The sequence below is a fragment of the Agelaius tricolor genome, unplaced genomic scaffold (genome assembly GCF_023055355.1).
Source record: "Agelaius tricolor isolate 1412-34295 unplaced genomic scaffold, bAgeTri1.0.p SCAF_10, whole genome shotgun sequence".
In the NCBI taxonomy this organism is placed as follows: Eukaryota; Metazoa; Chordata; class Aves; order Passeriformes; family Icteridae; genus Agelaius; species Agelaius tricolor.
The window spans coordinates 19,754,382-19,776,513 of record NW_027269270.1 but is presented as its reverse complement, the minus strand read 5'-3'; the positions used below and the strand labels follow the sequence as shown (position 1 = coordinate 19,776,513).

Sequence of the window (22,132 nt, the reverse complement as noted above, 5' to 3'; positions counted from 1 at the left end):
ATCTGACCTGCACTGCACACAGAGCAGGCTCACCACTGCTGCTGGACATTTAAAACCTTTTAAATGCCTCTACTATCATTCCCAGAGTCCTGTGAACAGGACAGGTAAACACACAGCCTTGAAAAAAATCCAGGTGAGGCATTTTCTGGAAGATGAAAATATTTCTTGCCTCCTTTTGGTACTTAGTTTCAAAGCAGAGTTGGGTTTTGTTGTTTTTTTTTGTTTTTTTTTTTTTTTTTCTTTTTCAGTCAGGAAAAGAGCAAACAGGAGTTCAAAAATGGAATGGAAAAGACTGGAACACTCCCTTTCCTCAGGCAAAATCTTAATGGCAAAAATACCGGTACAGCCTGACTAAAGCTTTGGCTAATCTCACACTTTGATAGTAACTGGCTCAGTGCAGTCATTTGGATATACAGGGGTTGCAGAAACAAACACTAGCCAAAACTTTATTAAATTTGTTTACCTGAATAAGAATAAATCTAGCAGCAGGTTATACCATGCCTCAAAGAAAAAAACAAAACAAAAAAAATGCAAAAAACCTTTTGCTTGTGTGAGACATGCTGTTGTGTAGAAGACAGAAAGCTGCAGGTTTCAGTGAGAAGGGATCAGTAATGAAGATGTGACTAATACTCAAATTGTGAAACTTTTCTGGCCACGAACCTCCTTCCTCCCCAATACAGAATACTTCAATTTAATTTTCAATTCCAATTACTGTGTCACTTCAAGCATAATGATATTAATAACTCCATCCACAATAATTTAAGCTCCATGCCATGTATATTGAAATACTTGTAACTACATTTCTGGAAACATAATGGATTGTGGTCTGTCTATCTCAATAAGCCCAAAAAATAATACTGTATTGCTAAGTAGTATGTTTCCATGCCAACTTCCAATTTTTACTTGGATTCTGAATATCAGAGAGTCATATATTGATAAATAATTTATATTTTAATAAAGAATAGCAGTTAATTTTACTGAAATATTTTCCTGGGTAAGAACTTACTGTAATTTCTGAGGTAATGCAGTACCAAGCAGAATGATTCAGTATACTGACAAATACAGTCTAGCACTGTCTGCCGAGAGCAAACATTGTGTTGCATAAGTTACCTCAGAAATTAATATAAAAATAATGCAGCTGCCCTTCACACCAGAGAATGCTGTTTTAACTCCTACACAATACTTTGCTCATGCAAGATGGCATTAGATGTCCAGACTAATATGAGACAATTCTTCCTCATCCTCCTCTCTTGGAATTGAAGGCTACATGGAAATTTCTGCAGGATACAGCTGATGAAATGACCCACAGTGCCTCTGCCAGCCTCCTACCTCCCTTTACACATCCTTCCACACTCATTCACACACAGAGCACATCAGAAAGCTCTGCATGTCTCTCTCACTAGAAAGCAAACAGCCTCTTCTTCCCCTGACACACAGAGGTAAGAATCTTCTAAATTTATTTAGTTTGGGTTATTTATGACCTGAATCACTGCTGTTTACTCCATCTATGTGTTAAACAGTAAAATGCCAAAAAAGCTCATAATTTAGCATACAGTGCCATAATTGGCATATCTCAAGTAGTAATTACAGAGCACACATCCGAGACTGCCATACTAGTTGTATTTAAAGCAAGTTCTTTGTAAAATGCCCTAAAATTGAGGATTGCTAAGAGATCTATATTAAAGTGCTAAAACTGTTCCATGTAATTTCCCAATGTGTTGAATTGTATATCAATATCCCTTGTGAGGACTCAAGATGGCACCTATCAAAATCCCTCTTCAGAAAGCTTTGGACCGAAAACGTCCACAATTTATATTTTAATTCATTATTCAAAATAAAGTAGCCTTTGGTTTAGAAATACTGTCCTAGGCTATTAAATGCTTTACTCCTAATACAAAAACACTGCATTTGAATCCCAAAGTAATTTGACCTCGGAGCTCTTTTTTTAAAATTTCCTTCTCTAATGTGAAGAACGTTTCTGCACCCTCTTAGTACAACTACATAAGATATTATTGTTGGGCTTTCTGAGAAAAATACAGAGAAAAGCTCAAAATGCATGGAGAGCACATTTAAAAATAAATTTAATTAAACCAATAAGGCTTTAAATAAAGAATAATTACTCATATATACTGGTGACATTAAAATAATTTGCCTGAGAGAAAATGAAAAATCTCCCATGAAAGGCAGAAATGGCTACAAATCCCTCAGCCATCAGCACAAGTTGGAGACTTGGTATTGCAAGACACCAGGGTCTCATTAAAGCACTGTGCTTCCTGAAACACACACTCAGGTTTTCAGGCTGTCACTTTCATGCTGTACAGCACAAGGAGGCCACTTCATTAAAATGTAACATTATTGGAGACCTCATAAAACCAGATGCAACAATTGATAAATAAACATAAGCTCCAATGAACCATTTCAGCTACCAAGCTCTAAATACAAACCTGGTATGTAGAAACTGGAGAAGCAATATATGGCGTAATAGATGTCTGAGTGATCATTCTGTTTGCTGTAATACTGTAGGGTGATGGATAAAATCTAGAAAATGCAGAAATATTTATTAAATGCTAGTTCTGTGCATCTTTCATAATGCAAACATATTTTTTCTTAGTGTGACATTACTCAACATACCCATTTTGTAAAGCAGCTGTGGTTGGATCATACGTGAGTGTCATTCCAGCCTTAAAAAAACAAAAAAAAAGTGGAAAAGAAAGAGTGGACAAAATAAATTTTAATTGTAAATTATTTCTCTTTTTCTTTAGTTGTCTCATTTTTAACTGAAAATTTGTATTGAAATAATTTATTAAAACTTAGGGAAAGGTTAATTGACAGAAGTAATTATACAGTGAAGAGAATTAGCAATATTGTTTGTGAATACAAGTTTCCATGTTCCCATTATGAGGAACAAAATGCAACCTATTAAACACCTGGCTAAAAGTACATGTGTGTTTGAGATTCAGGGCATGCAGATGATTATGTTCGGGTGTTGCCTACAATATATGACCTATAAGATTGAATGGGGAGTGTAGTTTTTCAGAAGGCACATTTGAATTTTCCTGTGTAATATAAATGAGGCGTTTAGGTTTGCTAGCCACAGTAAATCTATGAAACTATTATCTTGAACATTAAAGTTTAAAACAACTGTTGACTAAAAACAATAATGCTGCATGGCACTGGTATACTATTTTAATCTTGTGAAAGTGGTGTGCATTTTAGTGTTGCATAGATCAAAGGATTATTTCTGCATGTAAGCACAGTTATGTGTCTGGTAGTTTAATAATATGAGAAAGCTGAAGTTTATATAATGACCAAGTTGAAGGAGATTTTATTGTTCACTTCAATGAGACAGGACTCAGAGTTTCACATTTTGCCTTTTCTCCTCAGAAAAAAGACATGGTTAAGTATTTTTTTACAGACACACAAACTGTCAGGTAAGAGCTGCTTGCACATTTTTAATATGCCAAAGACCCAAGCCAAGAAGTCTCAATGCCTATCATTTTCCTAAGTATTCATTATTGCACACCCACACTAAAGCTTGAAGAGAGGACTTACAAGTCTCACCTCGCCTTCTCTGTGCCATGCTCTTCCATTCTGTATGTATTTATTCTGATTCTGCCTCTTCTTCTGTCCTCCATCAGCAAACTTGCACAATAAAGGTTCTGCAGGAGCTGAGAAGAAAGAAGAAAAATTAGTTGAAGAAGCATTGATACATAGGTGCTCAACTCTCCAAATGAGGTATGGTTTTAAGTTATATTCCAAATATGACACTTAAATAACATAGAGCTGTATTACAGCATCAACAGCTGTTCAGCATAGCACAAAGACAGCTGCCACACACAAACAGTGCATCTGGAATGCCTTATCTATTTGATTTTGAACTACTGCTGTAAAACCTGTTGGAAGGAAGCATGGTCTGTATATCCTGAGTATGTGTCTCTTGGTCTGGGTTCAACAAGAACTGTCATCTAAATTCTGAGCTTTGTCTCTTTGGAATTGTATCTAAGGAGGATGGAGAAAAAGTCTGGCCAAAGGTCTGTAATACATTCTCCCCACCCTTTGGAGGTTTCAGTAATGTCCCAAAATGTACAAGTGTTTTACTCATCCAGAAGAGGCATCTTTGTGTCCTGAGGCCTTGCTCTGAGAAAATGCCACAGTTGTCCATTCCCATTTTATCCCTGCTCTATAAAGAGCACCCAATGCAACCAGAAATTCTTCAAGATTGTCCTTTGGGGGTTTTTTGCATACTGCCATGAAACAGCATCACCATACTTTACTATTTTTCCTTGTTGTTGTTATTATTATTTTTCCTAATACAATCCTGACCATGACCTCAATTTTTAATGTCAGAATTGAAGCAGTGAAAAGGTTTGCATAGCATTCTTTTTTTCCCTGTTCTTAGCTTCCACATTTCCAAGTACCTATGGCTGAAGCACAGCTCTGCTGCATCACACCACACCCTCCCTAATCACAGGGTGGAAGCACTGTTATGACTTGGATGTAAACTCTTCTCTGCCAATAATTCCTGACACATGAGCTGTCTAAGCTTTACCATGACACTCCTCCAGTCACTCTCTGTTTGGAAACATCTTCATGAGACATGGCTGGACCTGAAAACATACAAGTTTCCAAATGCAGAGTAAACACATGGGGTGGGAAGGCCACCTGCAAAAAAAACAACCCCAAGAAAAATTTTCAACAAAATCTATTAATATAACCGTGGTGAGTGCTGATGTCTCTTCACCCTGTCTGCATTTGCAAAAGATGATTGGTACTGAAAACCTCAGGGATGCGTAACCTCACAAAGAGCTTGACTTTTAAAACTTTGGCACAAAACAGGCATTAATGGCCCAGTCATCCCTGGCTTTGGATGTCACACCTAAAACACTAGCTCTGTTTCTACTGGAAAAATATCCACTTCCTGCATGACACATCTCTTGACAGCCTTCTCTATAAAAAAGGAGACAGAACTGGTGTGTGGTTCCCCGTCTCACCTCCACTGTGACCACACAGGTCAGAGACCTGGACGTCTCCTACCTGGGTGCTGTTATACAGAGTGTCAGACTGTAACATTAAACATGACAACCAAATAAATTTAAAATGTATTATCCTTCAGAGAATGGTAATTAAAACTCTATAATCATAAAATAAACCAGGAAAAAGCTAGGTTAATGCCACTGGAAAAATATAGGAGACCTATGGATGATGGAGTAAATGAACAAGGAAATAACAGAAACCTTAAAGTAGGAGAAAAAATGGAAAATACTGTCTTCAAAACCTTGTATTTCTGGCATTAACAAAACTGACTTTTGTTTTGAGGTCTTCTATTATGTGAAGCAACTTCTGTTTCAACATATTTGGAGCAAAAAGGTACTATATCAACATGGTGATGGATGATTTGATGCTGCTTTGTAAAAGCTATATCCAATAACCTTAGTCATAGCACACAGCATTTCAATCCATACAGTTTGGCTGAAATAAGAGGAGGTAATCTCAGAATATGTTAGCCAATATGGATAAATTTCTCAGGTTCTGGTCTGAAATAATTTTGGGTGGTTTGACACAGAGTGGAAAACAAAAATCCATTGGACACTGAGAGAGGAGGTCCAAATACTGAAGTTAACTGCCTTAAATTAAAAAAAAAGCTCTTCCCCAAGTTGAATATCTTTGTCTATTTTTACATTATTTCAAAAAAACTCGTTTTGTGAGGAGCATATGTGACTTCCAAAATATGCATATAAAATTTTGGATGAAAAATCAAAATTTCATTTCAAAATTCAATTTCTCTGGCATGAGAACAGTACAGAAAGACATCAGAAAAAGATTTCTGGCCCTGACATTCTGTATTATAGCACTCACAGGTAGTAAATGCTTTATTTAAACCTGCATTATGCTTTCATTAAAAATCCCTACAATGAATTATAAAAAAACTTTTTAGAAAGCATCATTTGTGCTTGCATTTCCCATCATTGTCTCAACATAAATATCTTTTCTTAAAAAAACAGAGTAAACCCATCCAACTGCTTGAATAAAATGTTCATAAAAACCTATTTTAAGAATAAATCTGAATTTTTTTGTCAGTAGATAACTCAAAACAGCTACATTTTCTATGATTAAACATCTTCTGTGTTACGTTGTAAAAATTCTCCAACAAATTTAAAGAGGAAGAAAAAATGGAGTCAGAATTGTACACATATACTGGATTTTGCATACATAATATCCAAAACCTGCATCAATGAAGAAACCCAAGCATTTAAAGAGCTATCAATTTGTGATCTGCTAGAAATTAGTGCTAAAAAACCCCTTGCAGAAGTTAGTGCTCACACTAAAAAACCCCTTGCAGACCATCTATTAAACACAGCACTTCTGTGAGCAGGCTGCACAGCATTTGCCTTCCCTGATTCTGCTTCAAGATCTGGCTGCTGACACTGGGGACAGCTCCAGTGGAAAGCCCAACTGCAATTTTTGGCTGCTCTCCCACACACATGACCTGAATAACACCGTGTTCATTCCTGCAGCAACACAATGACTGATGGTCACCAGAGGGAGGCTCGTGAGAAACAAGACAAACCTTCTTGGGTTTATCTTGACCCACTGATCTCCCTCCCACCAAAGAATGAACATAGACCTTACTCTTTTTGAAATGAAATCTGAACCTTACTTATTCAGCTTACTTTTTCTCATTGTTTACAAGAATATGCAGCACATTCTCTCTCTTGCATATACGTGCAAGCGTGTGACAGAAAAATATTTGAACAAAAAGCTCTCACAATTCCTACAAGCCAGTTAAGCAATCTTTTGTAGTACAGGAAGGAAGGGAGAGTCATTTTTATTGTTTAATTGCTGGGAACTATGCAGGCCCAGTGATGAAGCAGATCATTAATCATTCAGTGACTTGTCTGTATGTGAAAGACAAAGGCAGAGTACAAATATTCAGAGTTGCATTCACAGCTGAGAGGTACCTGATGTAAAAGGCTACAACTTACAGTGGAGTTAGGCTTTTGCAGCTAGGACAGCACATTTGACCTGCCCACTCTTCTGACACCCAGGGCAAACCAACACTGCCAATGGTTTGCAGGTGCCTGTTGAGCTGCAGCTGCTGAGGGGATCTGTGACCAAAAGCTTTCCTGGCTTTCAACATCAGGGCTTTAGAACCTGGGTGTGGAAAGTGCTGACCACCTCTTCCCACCCTGAATCACTCTCCTCTAGGGTTAATGTTTTTGCATAAGAGAGATGTGAATGTGATATTAGTCCAGAGAGTAAATTCTTCCTTTGCACACATCTGTACATTAGAATTCAGTTTGTCTTTGTTCAGTGTCTACCCAAATTTGTACCAGGGGATACTATAAATGCAAAACCAAAACTCATGTTCTTTGTTGGACCTTGAGTTTGCACCCTTGACTTTACATGGCTAATTTTATCAACTTTTTAATAAACCCTACTTTCAGTTACTGAAAAATACAACAAAATAGTTTAAAAATACTATTCCTTTAGTCAGTTCTCAATTAAACTTCATCTTTTAGAGACTTTAATTGCTTATTTTCTAGTGCAAAACATATGGGACCTAATGAATTCTGACATTAAAACACGATTTTAATGATAGAGCCAGCCTGTACAGCTAGAAACTTTTGCCAAAGGCTGTAGGAACTAAAACAGAAATTGTGCAACCCATGATCAGGGTAGCTTTATATGTTTAAAGAGAAATTCAATATTATACTCTTCACCATCCTAGTCTTCACTTAAACATAATGCTCAGGATTACATTGCTTTAAGAATTTATACAAGGTTTAATAATTTGTGACAGAAAGATATTTTGAGTGGTTTTAAGAAGCATTTTTCTCTTCTCATCCTATGTTGCTTCTTAGAACTAAGCAGCAAATTGCAAATTATGGGAGTTAGAGCAGTAAAACCTCTAATTCACAGATTTCACAAAATATTCAGAGTTGATGGTGCTTGTGGGTCTCTTCTAGGTCCAAATCTTAAGTGAATGGCCCATACAGGGATCAAGCGTACAACTTTGGTACCTCAGCACCATGCTCTGAGATCAGCTAAACTAATCTCAGGGTCTTGATAAAAGAGTGAAATTTTTGTTCCTCTGCCTTTAGTGTGGCAGCCACTGTCAGCCCTTGATATCCTGTAGGAGTGGTTTTTAGACTATGGTTCATGTGTTTTTTCTAAAGGATCTGTGAAAGATAATTGAAAGAAAAATTGAATTTATGGTCAAGTAACTTAAATTCATGAGAGATCTTTGGTGCTGGATACTTTGTAAAGGAAAGAAACTAGGAAACACTAGAATATGACTGACAGGAGACAGCTACTTCAGGGCTCCATTTCCACGCCTCCCCACCCTAGAACGAGGTCCAAGGCCAGATAATTTCAAGCCATAGTCAGTATCATCCCTGGTGAACCTCTTCCCAGTCTAGTCAAGCACACAGGCAGGAGCAGGGCTTTTACACACTCAATTTTCTCCCCTAAAAGAGAATCTGAGCAACCAATCTCTTTATCCTAAGTGGGAAGGGTGGGCCATGGAAAATTTTTGATTTTTGCATCATCACCATAACCAGCCATTACTGAAGTAAAAACGGCATGGGCTGCTCAGCAAAAATGCTCTTACACCCATTAAACCAAAATCACCTAAGTTCTTTTCCAGTAAAAGGAATATTAAAGCTACATGCTACTGTGACAGGGAGGAGATGCCTTTCAAGACTTTGCCCAGAAGATCATTTCTACAATCACTACGGATCCAACACAAGATTAAAAGCCAGTGAACACTGAGTATCATCTTTAGAGGAGGAAGGCTAAATATGCTGCTGCTCTGCTCTCACTGCTCATCTGCTGGCTCCTGGCTCTTGATACCAGTCTGGTCTGTTTCCTCCAATTCACGTCATACGTTTCACAGGAGAATAGAAAAGTTTTAAATATTACATTCTTCACTGAAAACAATAGTTCTTTAAGGAGGAGAGTGAAACTAAATGCAAAATTTACTTTAAAATTACAACAATCATATAATGGTTATATATCATAACTGAGAAGATAATTAAGTACAAGAAATAAAGTTCTGTGTTTGGTTTTCGGTGACAAAATGGAGAGGAAGTCATAGTCCATAAAACACAACCAGCTAATACAATAACTTACATAAAAAAGGACCAAGCTCAACAACAAATGGTGAAACTAACACATCACTTCTAGGAGTTTCAGGGTTATACCAACTTGCAGTGCATTTCAAATTGCTCTCTGAGCTAACCTTTCTTCTTCTTTACTGAAGATAAACAAGGACACACTAAATACTGAATATATTTCATTAAGTTAAATAAAGCCTGAATAGCTAGTTATATCTGGGTTTAGCTTGCTTAGCATCACCAATGCCCAGTCACTCACCTAACTCTGGAGCTGACACTTTTGACAGCACCCTGTGTTAATCCCTGGCCTTCCCAGATTCTTAGAGGTTTTATTCATTGTGTCTTCTCATGCTCCAGAGGAGGTTTCACTTATGCTTTCTATAACTGTTTAACCCATTCTTCCATTTAAGCCCAAACTTAGTTAAAATAACAAAGCTGCATTATGAAAGCATGTTTTTGTTGAACAAATGTTCTTCCTCCCACACCTATTTCATTACAGGCCCATCTCTCCTACCCTCTTCATCCTGATAACATGGATGTTTTTAGAGCCAGCTCCCTTTGCTGATTTTAGCCAAGTTTCTAGGACACAATGTTTTAATTTAAACACAGACCTGGTTTTATGATTTTGTTTTGCATGTGTTTGAAGTTGATCCTTTATAATCCCAATGGTCGCTAATCTATTTCAAAACAGTTTCCTAATCTTCGCTTGTTCAAGAGCTTTCCTACTGTCATCCAGTTTTCTCTCTGCAGGCAGTCCAAAATCACAGTTGCCTCATGACCCCACCCCATGTTTTGGCAGACTGCAGTATACTATGATGCATAAATTGAATTCTCTACTAAGGCTGCATTATTGGGCAGGTGCTTGCTATGTGGTATGGAACTCTGGGAAGAATTTGATCTCCATAAAAACCTTTGCAAGGAGCAATGAAACTTCACCAGCACAGAAACATAAAGCTGAGACTGTGCCCTATACAACAAAATTGAGGGTCTTTAAAAACCAAGATTCTCACAACTCCCTTATGCACCTGATTATCTGTCTCATTTTCAGTATCATGGAAAGTGAGACCCATCCAAATTTCAAACATTTGGAGTTATCTGTTTCTGAGTGACTGAGCTAGACACCCTTTGTAACTGCAAGGACGGTCTCTGGAGGTGTGTTTTTCTTTTCTTGTTCTGGACAGAGAGCCTGGACAACTGTTTTGCAAAGGAAGCATTAGAAGTTCAAGCCTGTGAGATGGATTACATCTTGAGAAAACTGCTTAGTTTCCACTTTCAGAAAATTGACAGTTCTCTGCAAATTTCTTGTCCCTAATTCATCATATTTTTATGTTAAATGTTTCCTTCAGACTGCAAAAATCATTCCTACAATTCCATGCATGAAGCTTTTATTCCAACCTAGTTGAACCTCATCATGTAAGGGTGCAACTCCAGCTTCAGCCAAGACCCACTGGAGACAGATCATGATTAGCAATGACATGCTTGATGGCTCATTCATTGAGAACAGCAGAATGCAAGTGAAAATAAAACTTAACAAACTAAAAAGCACTGATAGGAGCTTCTGTTGCAGATGTTTAGCGTTGTTACTGTCTGTTTATACATAGTCTGTAACATTTTTACTAAATGTAACAAAGGAAAAATATAACTAAAGCAACAAGTGCAACAAGTGCTTAAATTTACCAAATCTTTGTAACAAAATTTTAACTAAATAATAACACCAGCAATTAATCCTTGTGCAAAGGGTCTGCAAAAGCAAGGCTAGGGAAGTCAAAATACTGCATTAGATTAGTTTTGCCGAAGGGAGTGGTTTCCTGTGCTCTGAAGCATTTTCCATACTTACAGCAGCACAGACTGCCTCAAACTGGAGCAATCTTTCAGGGATGAGGCATGTTTGGAGTTTTACTAAACAAGCCACATTCTTGTCTGCCTGCCGAGGGTGACTTTCCTCCTCCTCAGTGACAGGGTCTGGCTGTACAGAACATTTCACCACTGGGATAAAGGCAGCTTCCCCAACCACATCAACGCTGTAATTTGCAAAATTCCCACTTGGGATTCTCAATAAAATGCCCACTGAAAGCTGCCTGGAATGCCAGGCATGTATTCTTTCCTTCTTTATTGTCCTCTTTACTTTCTATTTTACTCAGCAGCACTGAATTTCCTCTCCTCATTTTTCAGTATTCATGAAATATACATTTTGTCTCTTAGAAACAGTGCTGACAAAGCAGACAAACTGATGAGGAACTTGGTGTGACAACAAAATTGTACTAAGCCTTCTCTGAATTCTGCCTTGCACAATATTTCTAGAAGCAGCATTCTATGTTGATCTCCTTCCATTTTCCCGAAGGACTTTAAAACCTACACTGACTTGAGAGTTGCAGCTCCTCAGTGAATGATCATGCCAGGCACGGCTGCAGATTCCATTTTTTTCCTAAGCAAATATTTTTTTGAAAATGCTTTGAAAAAATCATCAACAGATGACAAAACCAGCCCATTTTGCCTCTGAAAAAAGCCCTGTCCATGGAAAAGCAGCCAAATTCTGTTCAGATAGATATTTGTTTCCTCACTTCAACTGGGATTACATTGGATGCAAATTTGTACATAGCTGGCATCTTAGCTGCTTGTTTCTCTGCTAGGAGAGAACACTACTAGATTCCTAGAAAAGGTTTACAACAGAAAAGCGATATACTGTGTTCCAAGCAAGCATTACAGCCATCCAAAAAGACAGAGTTTAATTTTAATAAGCTTGCCTCTAAATGAGAAGCCAGATACAACAATCAGTGTAACAGGCTTCCACCATGTAAGCACTAACCCATTCATACATCTTGTAAGAAATATATGCAACATACCAGAAACTCCCGGTGGTGTCTTTATGAATTTTCCATTAAAATGAGCAATCACTGCTTCACATTTTTCTGTTGACTCCATCCTTTGAAAATAAAGAATAATTTACATAAATTAAACACTGAAACAGATTCCCATGTTTGTGATTTTTTTAAAGCACATTTCTTGCTTTTTCTCAAATCATATTTCTTGTTTTTCCCCTCATCACTGCTCTGGCTTGCTTTCCCATGTGTGAACAATGGAGATGATGTTTTCTAAGAACATATAACTTCAGAAAGGTAAAGCCAAACTCAATTAACATTTTATGCACTCTGAGACCAAAGTCAGTGCCAAACTGAAAATAATGTTCTTATATACTTCTTATATACTGTAGCTGTCCAAGCTGCCTCAAGTACCTCTCTTGTCTCGAAAGAAGCAGAAGGACTGACTCACTATCATTCATAACTGAATCCTTACTGTCCATGCTGCATGCAGCAAAGGTTAATGCCACACTTAAGAGAGGATTCAGAGCTGTCTGTACAGTTTAAGGGTAATAAACTCAAATAGAAACCTGCCTGACTGCATGACCCAAACTGACTTGGCAGCTTTTAGCTTATACACATCATCTCCACTAAATGATGCACCTGGCTCTTATTTAATTGTCTCCAAGTTCCAAACAGGAGCCAATACCGGCAGAGCTGTGTTGGCTATTGAGAATGTGTCCAAAATCTTGAGCAGGTTTGTGCACTCATGCTATCAGATCTAGACTGAACAGACTGGGCAGGGGGGCTGGAGAGCCCCTGTTGGCCTGGGAGGGGCCTCACCTGCAGTGAGGATGTGCCAGCCCTGACTGTCACCTTGGACTCAGTCACACTGAACAACTCAGATGTGCAATTACAACAAAATATATTTTAAAAGAACTGTTTTTGCAGCCGCCTGCAAGATGATGTTTGGTTAATGTTGAACAGATAATTTCTTTTCAGTTGCTCATTAAGTTCTGTAATTCATATCCACAAATTAGGCCAATGGCCTCAGCAGCAAAAAGCCAGGACTAAAAATTCCTAAGTCTTGGCATCTCTTTAATTCTGATATCCTTTCTGCACAGGCTGACAAAATACAAGTATAGATAACAACCAGTATCACCAAAAAGCCAGATTGAACAAGAGGTTTTCCTAATGATTCCAAAAATATCTCTTAGAGAATTTTCAGAAGTTCTGGATTATTGGATCTGCATCAAAGAAATCTAATTTTTTTTTTTGTCTCACACGAAACAAACAATATAATTTAGTTTCAGACTCAAGTCTTGACTTGATAAAATACATTACTCCCTATTAACCTAATAAAAGTTTCCCAAAGGCAAGAAATTAAAATATTTATTTAATGTCTACAGGGTTTTTGGAAAATTTTAACTTTAATTAATTATCCAATAATTTTCCAATACAAGAAAAATGTTCACCTTGTTGAAGGAAAGAAGTTCTAACTAGATATAGAAGCAATTCTTATCCTAGAACTTAGGTATACTATATTTATGTATATAAATAAACACTTTTATAAAAATAACTTCACTCATGTATATATAAAACATAAAATGCATAACAGAGTAACTATTGAGAAAGTACTTTAAAACTATTCTATTTTAATGTCTTCAATACAAGTGAGGTCTTGGATACACACAAGTCTTTTTGACTTTTGCATATGATTCCAGAACACTTCCAGCTACATTAGGAAAAATACATCCTACCATATTTCCTACCTTACCACTGATTCAAGGTAGGAGTGGTAAACAAGTTTAGGCAGAAGAGACTGAATGAGAGCAAAATGCCAACTGAATTTTATAGGGGATGTTAGTGGATTCTACTCTTCACAGTACCAGAAAATGAAAGCTACACATAAAACACACATATATTAATGAAATTAAAATGCCCAGTTAATTTTACCCCACTTACTGATTTTTTTAAAAGGGGATAGGAAGAAATTTTAGCAAAGCCCAAACTTGCTGGTTTTCCCCTCTTAAATAATGAATATTTTTCTATTATTTCTAATTTTGTTCCTTTGTTATACCTTCTTGAAACTTGATAGTTTGACAAGCATATGAAGTTTGGGTTCAGGAGGCTGGTGGGGGAAGACATTTGAAAAAAAAACAAACTAAAAATCACAGTGCCATTAAATATCCCCCAGCCAACTCACAGGAAAACCAATTCCTAAAAATTTTGGCCACATCAGGAGATAAATTTGTTCAGTTCTTTTCTGTGCACTAATTTTAGATTCTGATATTTGTTCAAATACAAAGCTATTGTAATATTGGCTGAACATCTGAATTACTGAAATTTGATTTCAGTATTTTGAGAATGCCAATTCTTTGCTTGAAGCATGCTTTTATTTTTGATAATAGAAACCTTCAATTTAAAGCCTCTAAATTTTGATTGTTATAGTAGGTTTAAAGCAGGACTTACATAAATAAAAACAGCACAGAAAAAACTTTGATGAAGAGATCCCAGAAAAAATAACTACATTAACTAGAGAAAAAGTAGATTCATATGGACAGAATATTTAGGAAATATTTCCTAATTTATGGAAAATATTTGTTCTTGTTGATTTGGGTGAGATATTTCACTTAGCACACAAATATTTTAAGATGAGATTTACTGTAAGTGAATAAAAAATTTCTTTCCCAGCTGACATCATGTTAATGAGCCTGAAAATTCAAAGGGCTGATGTTCAAAGAGCACTGATGAGTTCATTTTCTCCAAGGAACTAATGAAGAAAAATAAATAAAAAAAAAAGGCGTGGGGGTGGGGAAGAAGGATCTTCCTTCTGGTCTGCTGCCTGGGATTCAAACTTGACAATCCAGCAGTCACAGAAGTCTCTGTAAAGCACCACGCACCCTTGCTTACTGACTCAGGGATAGAGGAGAAAGGAGAAGTACAGAAAAGGGAAGGAAGTGGTTTAGAGTGAATTCTTACTCTAGATAATTGTCCAGTAAGAGCAATAAATTTAGATTTAGCCATCTAAGCAAGATGAGGCACAGCTCTACCAAAGGAAGAATTAACAAAACCCTGCTGGATAACGCCATTTCAATCTTCCTTCTCTTTACAAACTTTATCATTTTCAGTAATTTCTGCCTTTTCCACCTATTCTTGCATTTTTAGTCCAAACAAAGGAAGAAGGCTGCCAGCATGGCTCACAGCCCCGAGGTACCTTGCAAAGCCAACGCCACGGCTCGTCCCACTCGAGTCCCGCAGTATCCTGGTCGAGATCACCTGCCCAAAGGGCTTCAGCATGTTCTCAAGCTCCTGCTCATCCATTGAAAGAGGCAGGTTGGAAATGTATAGGTTAGTCGGGTCTTGTTCTTGTTGCTGAAAGAGAAGTAAAACCAATTGTTACTGTTGTTTCCACTGACATTTTGAATTTAAAACAAACAAGCACATATGAATTCCGGTGCAGATTTTTACTTCTCAGGCCCTTTGTTAAGTCTACTCTTTCCTAGTATTAGTGACCTCCATCTTCTGCCAGTGCCTGCAGCATTCCTGAGAAAGTTTCCTTTCTCCTATTACTGCTGACACTGACATTTTAAAGTAGAGATAAAGGTGAATAATTGACCAGTTTATAGTCCATGTTAAAACTCCATGTTTCAAATTTTTCTGAAAGGAAAAAAAAAGTAAATATGAGATAAAGGAAAGAAATTAGGAGAGAAGAAATGCAAGAGTGGTGGAAAGCACTAAGAAAGCCAGATGTAAATTAAGAAGAGGAAAGATTGGGGTGACAATCAGAAAATAATATAAGGAAAAAAAATGAGAAAATGGATTTAAGAGTATGCACATTGCTATCATAATACCAAAAGAACAGTGACACAGAAGCAAGTGGGACACTGTCATCGCCTTCCATACGTGAGCATTTTTGACTTTTCACCAAACTTTTAAGTTATACATTCAGACAATAAAAAAGTCCTGCAAAAACTTTCTCTAGAAACATACAAAATGAGAGAGGAGGGCATCCAGGAGATGAGCAATTAGGGAGGTGACAAATGTAGCCACATCTTTGCCATTCCCCTGATCTTAGGCTACTCACTACTTTGTGTTATCTGTGTATGTGCCATGAAATGACACCTCTAAGAAACCTTTTTGGTAAAATTGATGATTTCCAGTGTTTGTCTACAGATTTCCCAGCTGTGGCAAGGGAGCATCTCTTTCATGCTGGTGATCACTGCCCATGCTCTGTACTGAAGCACATTCTTGATCTACCAGATTGATGTGACACAGCCCTTAAAGTTGTGCAGAACTTCAATGTCATCACTGTCACCCTGGTATGAATGTAAGTCTCTGCAGGATGCCCACATTCAGTAGCACTTTTCTGGCATCAGCAGTGATATGATCTGAAATAAATTTTATTTATATATATATAGATACAATTTTCATAGAATCACAGAATGGGTAAGGTTGGAGAGGACCATGTCTGGTCATCCTGGATCACATTGCACAAGCACTGCACAGTAAAGAAGGTCATCCCCATTTGCAGGTGGAACTCTCTGTGCATCAGTTTCTGTCCATTGTCCTAACATATTTATTGGTCGCAATATATTTGATGGCACAGTCCACAATGTATTTTCCCTCTGTACAAGAGGGCTGACTGGCTTGCAGGGAAGTTTGAATCAAACTGGACAACAAAAACAAAACCATACAAAAACACAACACTTGCCTTCTGCCATTAAAGCATTTCTTAAAGTGATTATACTGGATGGATGGTGATATCCTCTCATGCAGAACAGGATCAATTTGTCATTAAGACCCCCTTATATAAATAGTATCTCAGTACTTTTAGTAGCATATTGCATAATTTTATAACTTGCCATCTTAGATATCAACTCTCAGTTTGAGTTAGTTTTTCCTAGGAGGGGAAAGAAAGAGAAAAAAAAAGATAAAAGAAAAAAAAAAAGAAAAAAAGAAAAAGAAGTGTTTGGGCTTGCGGGGAGGTCACACCTTTTAGGCACAGAAAGGAATTATCCTGTTCCAAAAACAGTGAAAATTAAAAATGAGAAAGCAAATTCTAGGCTGAAAAACCTTTACTTATTTGCATTTTTACCCCAAGCCTCACATTCAGTTCAAAAGAGTTAATATTTTGAAGTTTTCCAAAAATGTTTTTAAAGAAATTGGAATAGAAGACCTATAGGAGGGAAATGTTCTTCCATTTCATTCTCCTGGTGTGCATGCCTCTGCCACTGGTATGAATGTAATTCCTAGCCACACCAAAATCCCACATACCTTACAAAACCTTTTCCAGCTCCCAAGTGTTGCCCTCATTGGCCCCTTTATAGTCCATTATAAATGGCATTTGATTACCCTGTATGATTTTTGTTTTGTTACCTAGTAGAGACATTCCCCTTCCAAAATAAAACTGAATCTTACAGTACACAGACAAGTTTAGGGTTCAAATTATCTTATCATAGGGTATCTGAATCCTTTTTCATATTAGAAAAATTAACAGAAGGAGAAGACAAGAAAATGGATTCACTGTGAGGCCACAGCTGACATTAATATTAATTGCTGGGCATAATTACAGTAGTTACATCTTGACATTCAGCTCAAATTTCCTCAGGCAGGAATGTGAGATGAAGAACAGCTTTCACAGTGTTAGAACTGGTTTGTTACTTAGATAGTATTAGGCAATTTTGTTTTGCACCTTGAGATGTGTAGGCTTAACTTCCTTCTTTAATCAGTTATATCAGCAAAAGCTTTAAAGGAGGTTTCAAGCATTGGCATTACAAAATTGCACTTGTTGCCATAGCAAGATTTTCTGAAATTCCAAATAGTATTTGAAAGGAAAAGTTTTGAATGTTTTACTTTTTATTACAGACTGCAAAATATATTGTAGGCAAATATCCTAAAAACTTCCCTAAATAATCTATAACAGTATATCACCAGGAAAGTCAGACTATTTGCATATTTTTATTTAATTTCCTAATGTTTTTATTCTAGAATAACAGAAATTATAAAAGTATTCTCATAAAAAAATTCTAACATTTGAAAAGATAAAAAAGGCCCCATTTTGTTCACAGTAGTAACAATGTAATTTACATGCAAAAAACAAAAGAACAAAAACCAAGCAAGCAAGCAAGCAAAGTTTACGTTCAGAATAACCCAGCAGAGAAATTCAGTCAAGGCAGAAACTCAGAGAACCTGTTCAGGTAAGTAAGTAGAGCTCACTCCCCTTCTCTCAGGCTCCTGTGGCAGCCCAGGGCTTACCAGACTCCCACATTATCCTGGCACTATATCCTGGCACGAGACCATGAACTTTTCCTGCCAAAAGGGGCACAAGGACCTGCTGCCATTCCCTGCACACGCTGGGCATTAGATACTTGTACTTACCCACCTCCCAGAGAAAACTCCTGCCACAAAATCATGTAACACTACTGCTAGGGAAGGCAAGGCTGCACTTTGGAAGAATATGAGCAACTTCACCACTAACCCACATTACAAAGCTCTTGGGGAAAAAAGAGAAAAAAGAAGTGCATCTGAGGAAATTGTTCTAAGGAAATTGTTTTCTCTGAACAGAAAGCATTTTGTGATGGAAAAATTTTACTTGTGGCCCATGAAACAATCTGTATTTTGCATTATTAATGATTGGGGTTTGGTCAAGTACATGCTGAATGGCTGACTGGAAATGACTTCTGTTTTCCTGACCCTATCTCCACATCAGTCTAGTTCAGCCTGAATACTCCCAGGGTTTCAGTTACTTCTGGTTTGATTCTTTGATGGAACACCCCAACCACAGCAGACGAAGGGGAGTTTGAAGATACTTCTACACATGTCCATAGCTAGGACTGATAAAGATGGAAGGCAAAGGAGGGAAACAAAAAGCAAAGAAGCTGCCAACAGATGAGGATGTCTCACAGAAATCCTGGAATACAACTTGAAATTTCTTCCATCTGTAATTCTTCCAGCAAAATAGTTGAAATGCCAACAACACATTCCACAGTGCATTGAGGTGGCATCTGCACTGCAGGTGCAAACCCATGACCACCCTGCAGTTCAGCTATAAGGATAAATCACAGAGCCACAGAATAGCTCAAGTTGGAAGGGACCCATAAAGATCAGCAAGTCCAACTAGGTCAGGACAGATTAATTTAATCCACTTCTTCACTTTTCAAGAAAAGAAAGAGACAGCCACTGATTCACAAAAGGGCTCATTTACAACACTCATTTGCAACCCTTACTACTGTTGGCATAGATGCAAAGCAAGACTGAACTTTTTAAAGAGTGTATTTGGAATTTTATATAGTTTGATACTGGAAGATTTATACCAATTATTGTGCAAAACACCTTCTCTCTTCCTTTGCATAACTTGCTTCACCATGCAGCTCCTGTCATGTCCAGAAGGCTATTAAACCTTGAAACAGATATCTGGGTACATTTTGGGAGACTGTAAGCAGCAAGTTAGCTCCTTCCCCTTGGGTTTCCTAGCTGACTTCCAAATAGCAGCCACAACTAGGATTCTCCTTCCATGTCTGTGCTATCTTACACAGAAGGCACTGCACAAACAGATGTCTGCCTTTATACATTTTTTTTTGTCATGGAAAATGGTTACAGGTTAACAGTTAAAACTCAGGAAGTTAGGAGAAAGACAAACTATTTAAGTCATCCCTCTCTCTCTCTCTCTGGCAAGCAGGAGTTTAATACTTGAAGTTCTGTGAGTTTTTCCCTTACCAAAACCTCTCTCACCATTGCTTAATTCACAGTGCTATTACTATTCAGTCTCAGAAGAGAAAAATAATTCCTTTGACACATGAGTTTTTAATTCCTCTTCTGGAATTAAGAAAAAAAAAAGTGAAACCAGCAAAAATACCTTCCAACATAGCTCAGACCTTGCCTATACACTGTAATAATTCTTAGGATTTAAAGGTAGGTGTTCCTCTGTTTAAAATCCATGATTTTATAAGCCACTTTTCCTTTATATACCTTAAATATCTTGAAATTATTTGCATTATTGTATGGAAATCATCAAAAAGATTTACTAAAGTCAGTGGGAAGTTCCCTAATTTTGGGCAGCAAGCCTCCATTAACATATAATCTACTGAATATAATATTTTTTAGAATTCTATACAATTTAGGAAAACTGCTTAATTTGAGTGTCTTCATATTTCATGCAGGGTTTTCCTTATTTAACAGAACCTTCAGCAGATCCTGAAAGATGCTGGAATTGCTCAGCATTTTCAGATTATGGGCAACATCAGGGAATTTCTGGGCTACTGTAAGTTTCCATATTACTGAGAAAACTAGCAAGTCTTGTTTTCAGCAATGCAAGTTTCTATCAGTCTTTTCTCTCCAAACACCTTCAGCTATGTCTCCTGAACTTCTCTACCAGAATGTAACAATATAAAGATGGAGAGCAGAGCTCTTGCAGAGTAACATGCTGCTTTTTCCCAAAGAGCTCCCAAAGATCATAAGATACAGCATTTCTTACAAAAATGACAGGAATGATCAACTGTTAATATTTATTTCTGATCAGGATTCCTACATAATGTGAAGTGCTCTACATCATCTGAAAGAAATTAACAAAAACCTCCCTGTGCGTGTGGAATTGTTCCTAAATTGCAAGCAAGAAACTTGGCAAAAGGCAAGGACATCTGTTTTGTGTTGCTGTGTGTAAGGTCAGAGTGAACAGATAGCCATTCAGAAACATGTGACTAGGCACTGCTCACAGCAAGGAAGATCCTCTGCCTGATAGGGAAGGGATTAAATGCTTGTCTGCCTTCATATAGATACTACTTCAAAATTTACAATTGGCCAGTGTCTCACTGAAATATGTCTGTTTTAGCCACAGTTTTAATGCTGTCTAACCACAGACTGTTAACAACACAATTCAGGGAAAAATCACTACCATAATCTTCACTTGTTCTCCAGAACTGCATATGATTAATACACTAAACATTCAAATTTATTTTTACAGGCACATCTGTATTAAGAAGAATTTAATTGCAATAAGCTTTGTGATCAATCTATCACTTCATGAATACATTCTTTTTTTATTTCTCAGTGATTTTGCTTTCCCTTTGCTAGAAGGGCATGAAGGTGTCCCTTGGGAGCCCTGAATGAGCCCACCACAGCTCAAAAGAAGGCACCAGACCCTTGTCAGAGCAAGCCACAGCATAACTTAGCAACTGAGATAAGACTTTTGTGGGCTGAAGCTCTTTACTCAAGGCAAGTGTTTGTTAACTCTAAATAGAGCACTTGCAAGTCCTGAAGTGATAGTCATGTGGCTCCCAGGTAAGCAAAATTTGGCTTACATTCAATTTATTTTATAATGACTTTTAAGAATTTTTACAATTATAAGGAGAAAAATTTATTATATTTATTTAAAATCTGTTACAGTAAGATTTAATGCTATTATCTACAAGAAGTACTACAAACCAGATAAAAAGAAAACTTTTCAAGACAGTTGCTAAAAACTGCTGTAGAAATCTGCTTGAATTAGCTCCAGTTTGCCTGTCATCTGTTCTTTGGCATTCAGAAGCCCAGATGCAGAATAAAAAAATTGCAACATACCTACCTTCTCCAGTTAGATTAAGTGCTCTAGCTACCATGGTAACCTAAACTATTTTTCTTACTTTGCTCTATAGGAATGAAAACTGATTTATTTCTCCAGAAGGTTGTCACAGTGAAGACAAGTACTATAAGCAATACATTACTGAACCTCAAAAAAGTTAGCTGTTTCTCATTTTTGCTCATTTAAAACCATGCTCTTCATCAGCAACATGAAGGAAGAGCTGTCTTCAATACATTTTGCCTATAAGCTGTGGAAAAGCCTTGATTTCTCTTACAGAGATGAGGACAAGCAGCTAAGCAGCTTTTCCCTCCCAAAGTTCACACTTTATATGATGTGACAATTCATCTTTTCCAAATACACTTGGGAAAAAAGTCACCTAGGGTAAGTTTAAAGTATGAGAGCTTAGGAAAGAAAGATAAAGCTACCTGCACATGGAGTGTACATCACAATTCTGCCTTAGTAACCTTTGAGTGAAAAATATTAAGGTTGCAAATTCAGGTCATCTCTGTGCTCCACAGGATCAACATGAACTCACACAATGGGCTCATATTCATCATAAGCTAAAACCCACCCCCAAATAACAAGTTTCAGAATTTGATCTGATGCTTTGAGGGCCTGTAGACCACTCCAGAAAACACAAAATGTGTCTTAAGAGCGGT

General features: G+C 37.3%; 1 protein-coding gene across 3 annotated transcripts in view; it reads right to left on the bottom strand.

Moving 5' to 3' along the window:
* Positions 1–22,132, bottom strand: part of RBMS1 (RNA binding motif single stranded interacting protein 1) — a 143,229-nt gene that overhangs the window by 10,543 nt on the left and 110,554 nt on the right. For 2 of the 3 annotated variants that reach the window (XM_071435057.1, XM_071435060.1), the window contains exons 5-9: positions 15,132–15,289; positions 11,960–12,039; positions 3,553–3,668; positions 2,632–2,681; positions 2,445–2,538 (exon numbers count right to left, since the gene is read on the bottom strand). In XM_071435057.1, the coding sequence (XP_071291158.1) occupies positions 2,445–2,538; positions 2,632–2,681; positions 3,553–3,668; positions 11,960–12,039; positions 15,132–15,289 (498 nt within the window). The remainder of the gene's footprint in view (positions 1–2,444; positions 2,539–2,631; positions 2,682–3,552; positions 3,669–11,959; positions 12,040–15,131; positions 15,290–22,132) is intronic. The other variant, XM_071435058.1, reaches the window with a different exon arrangement.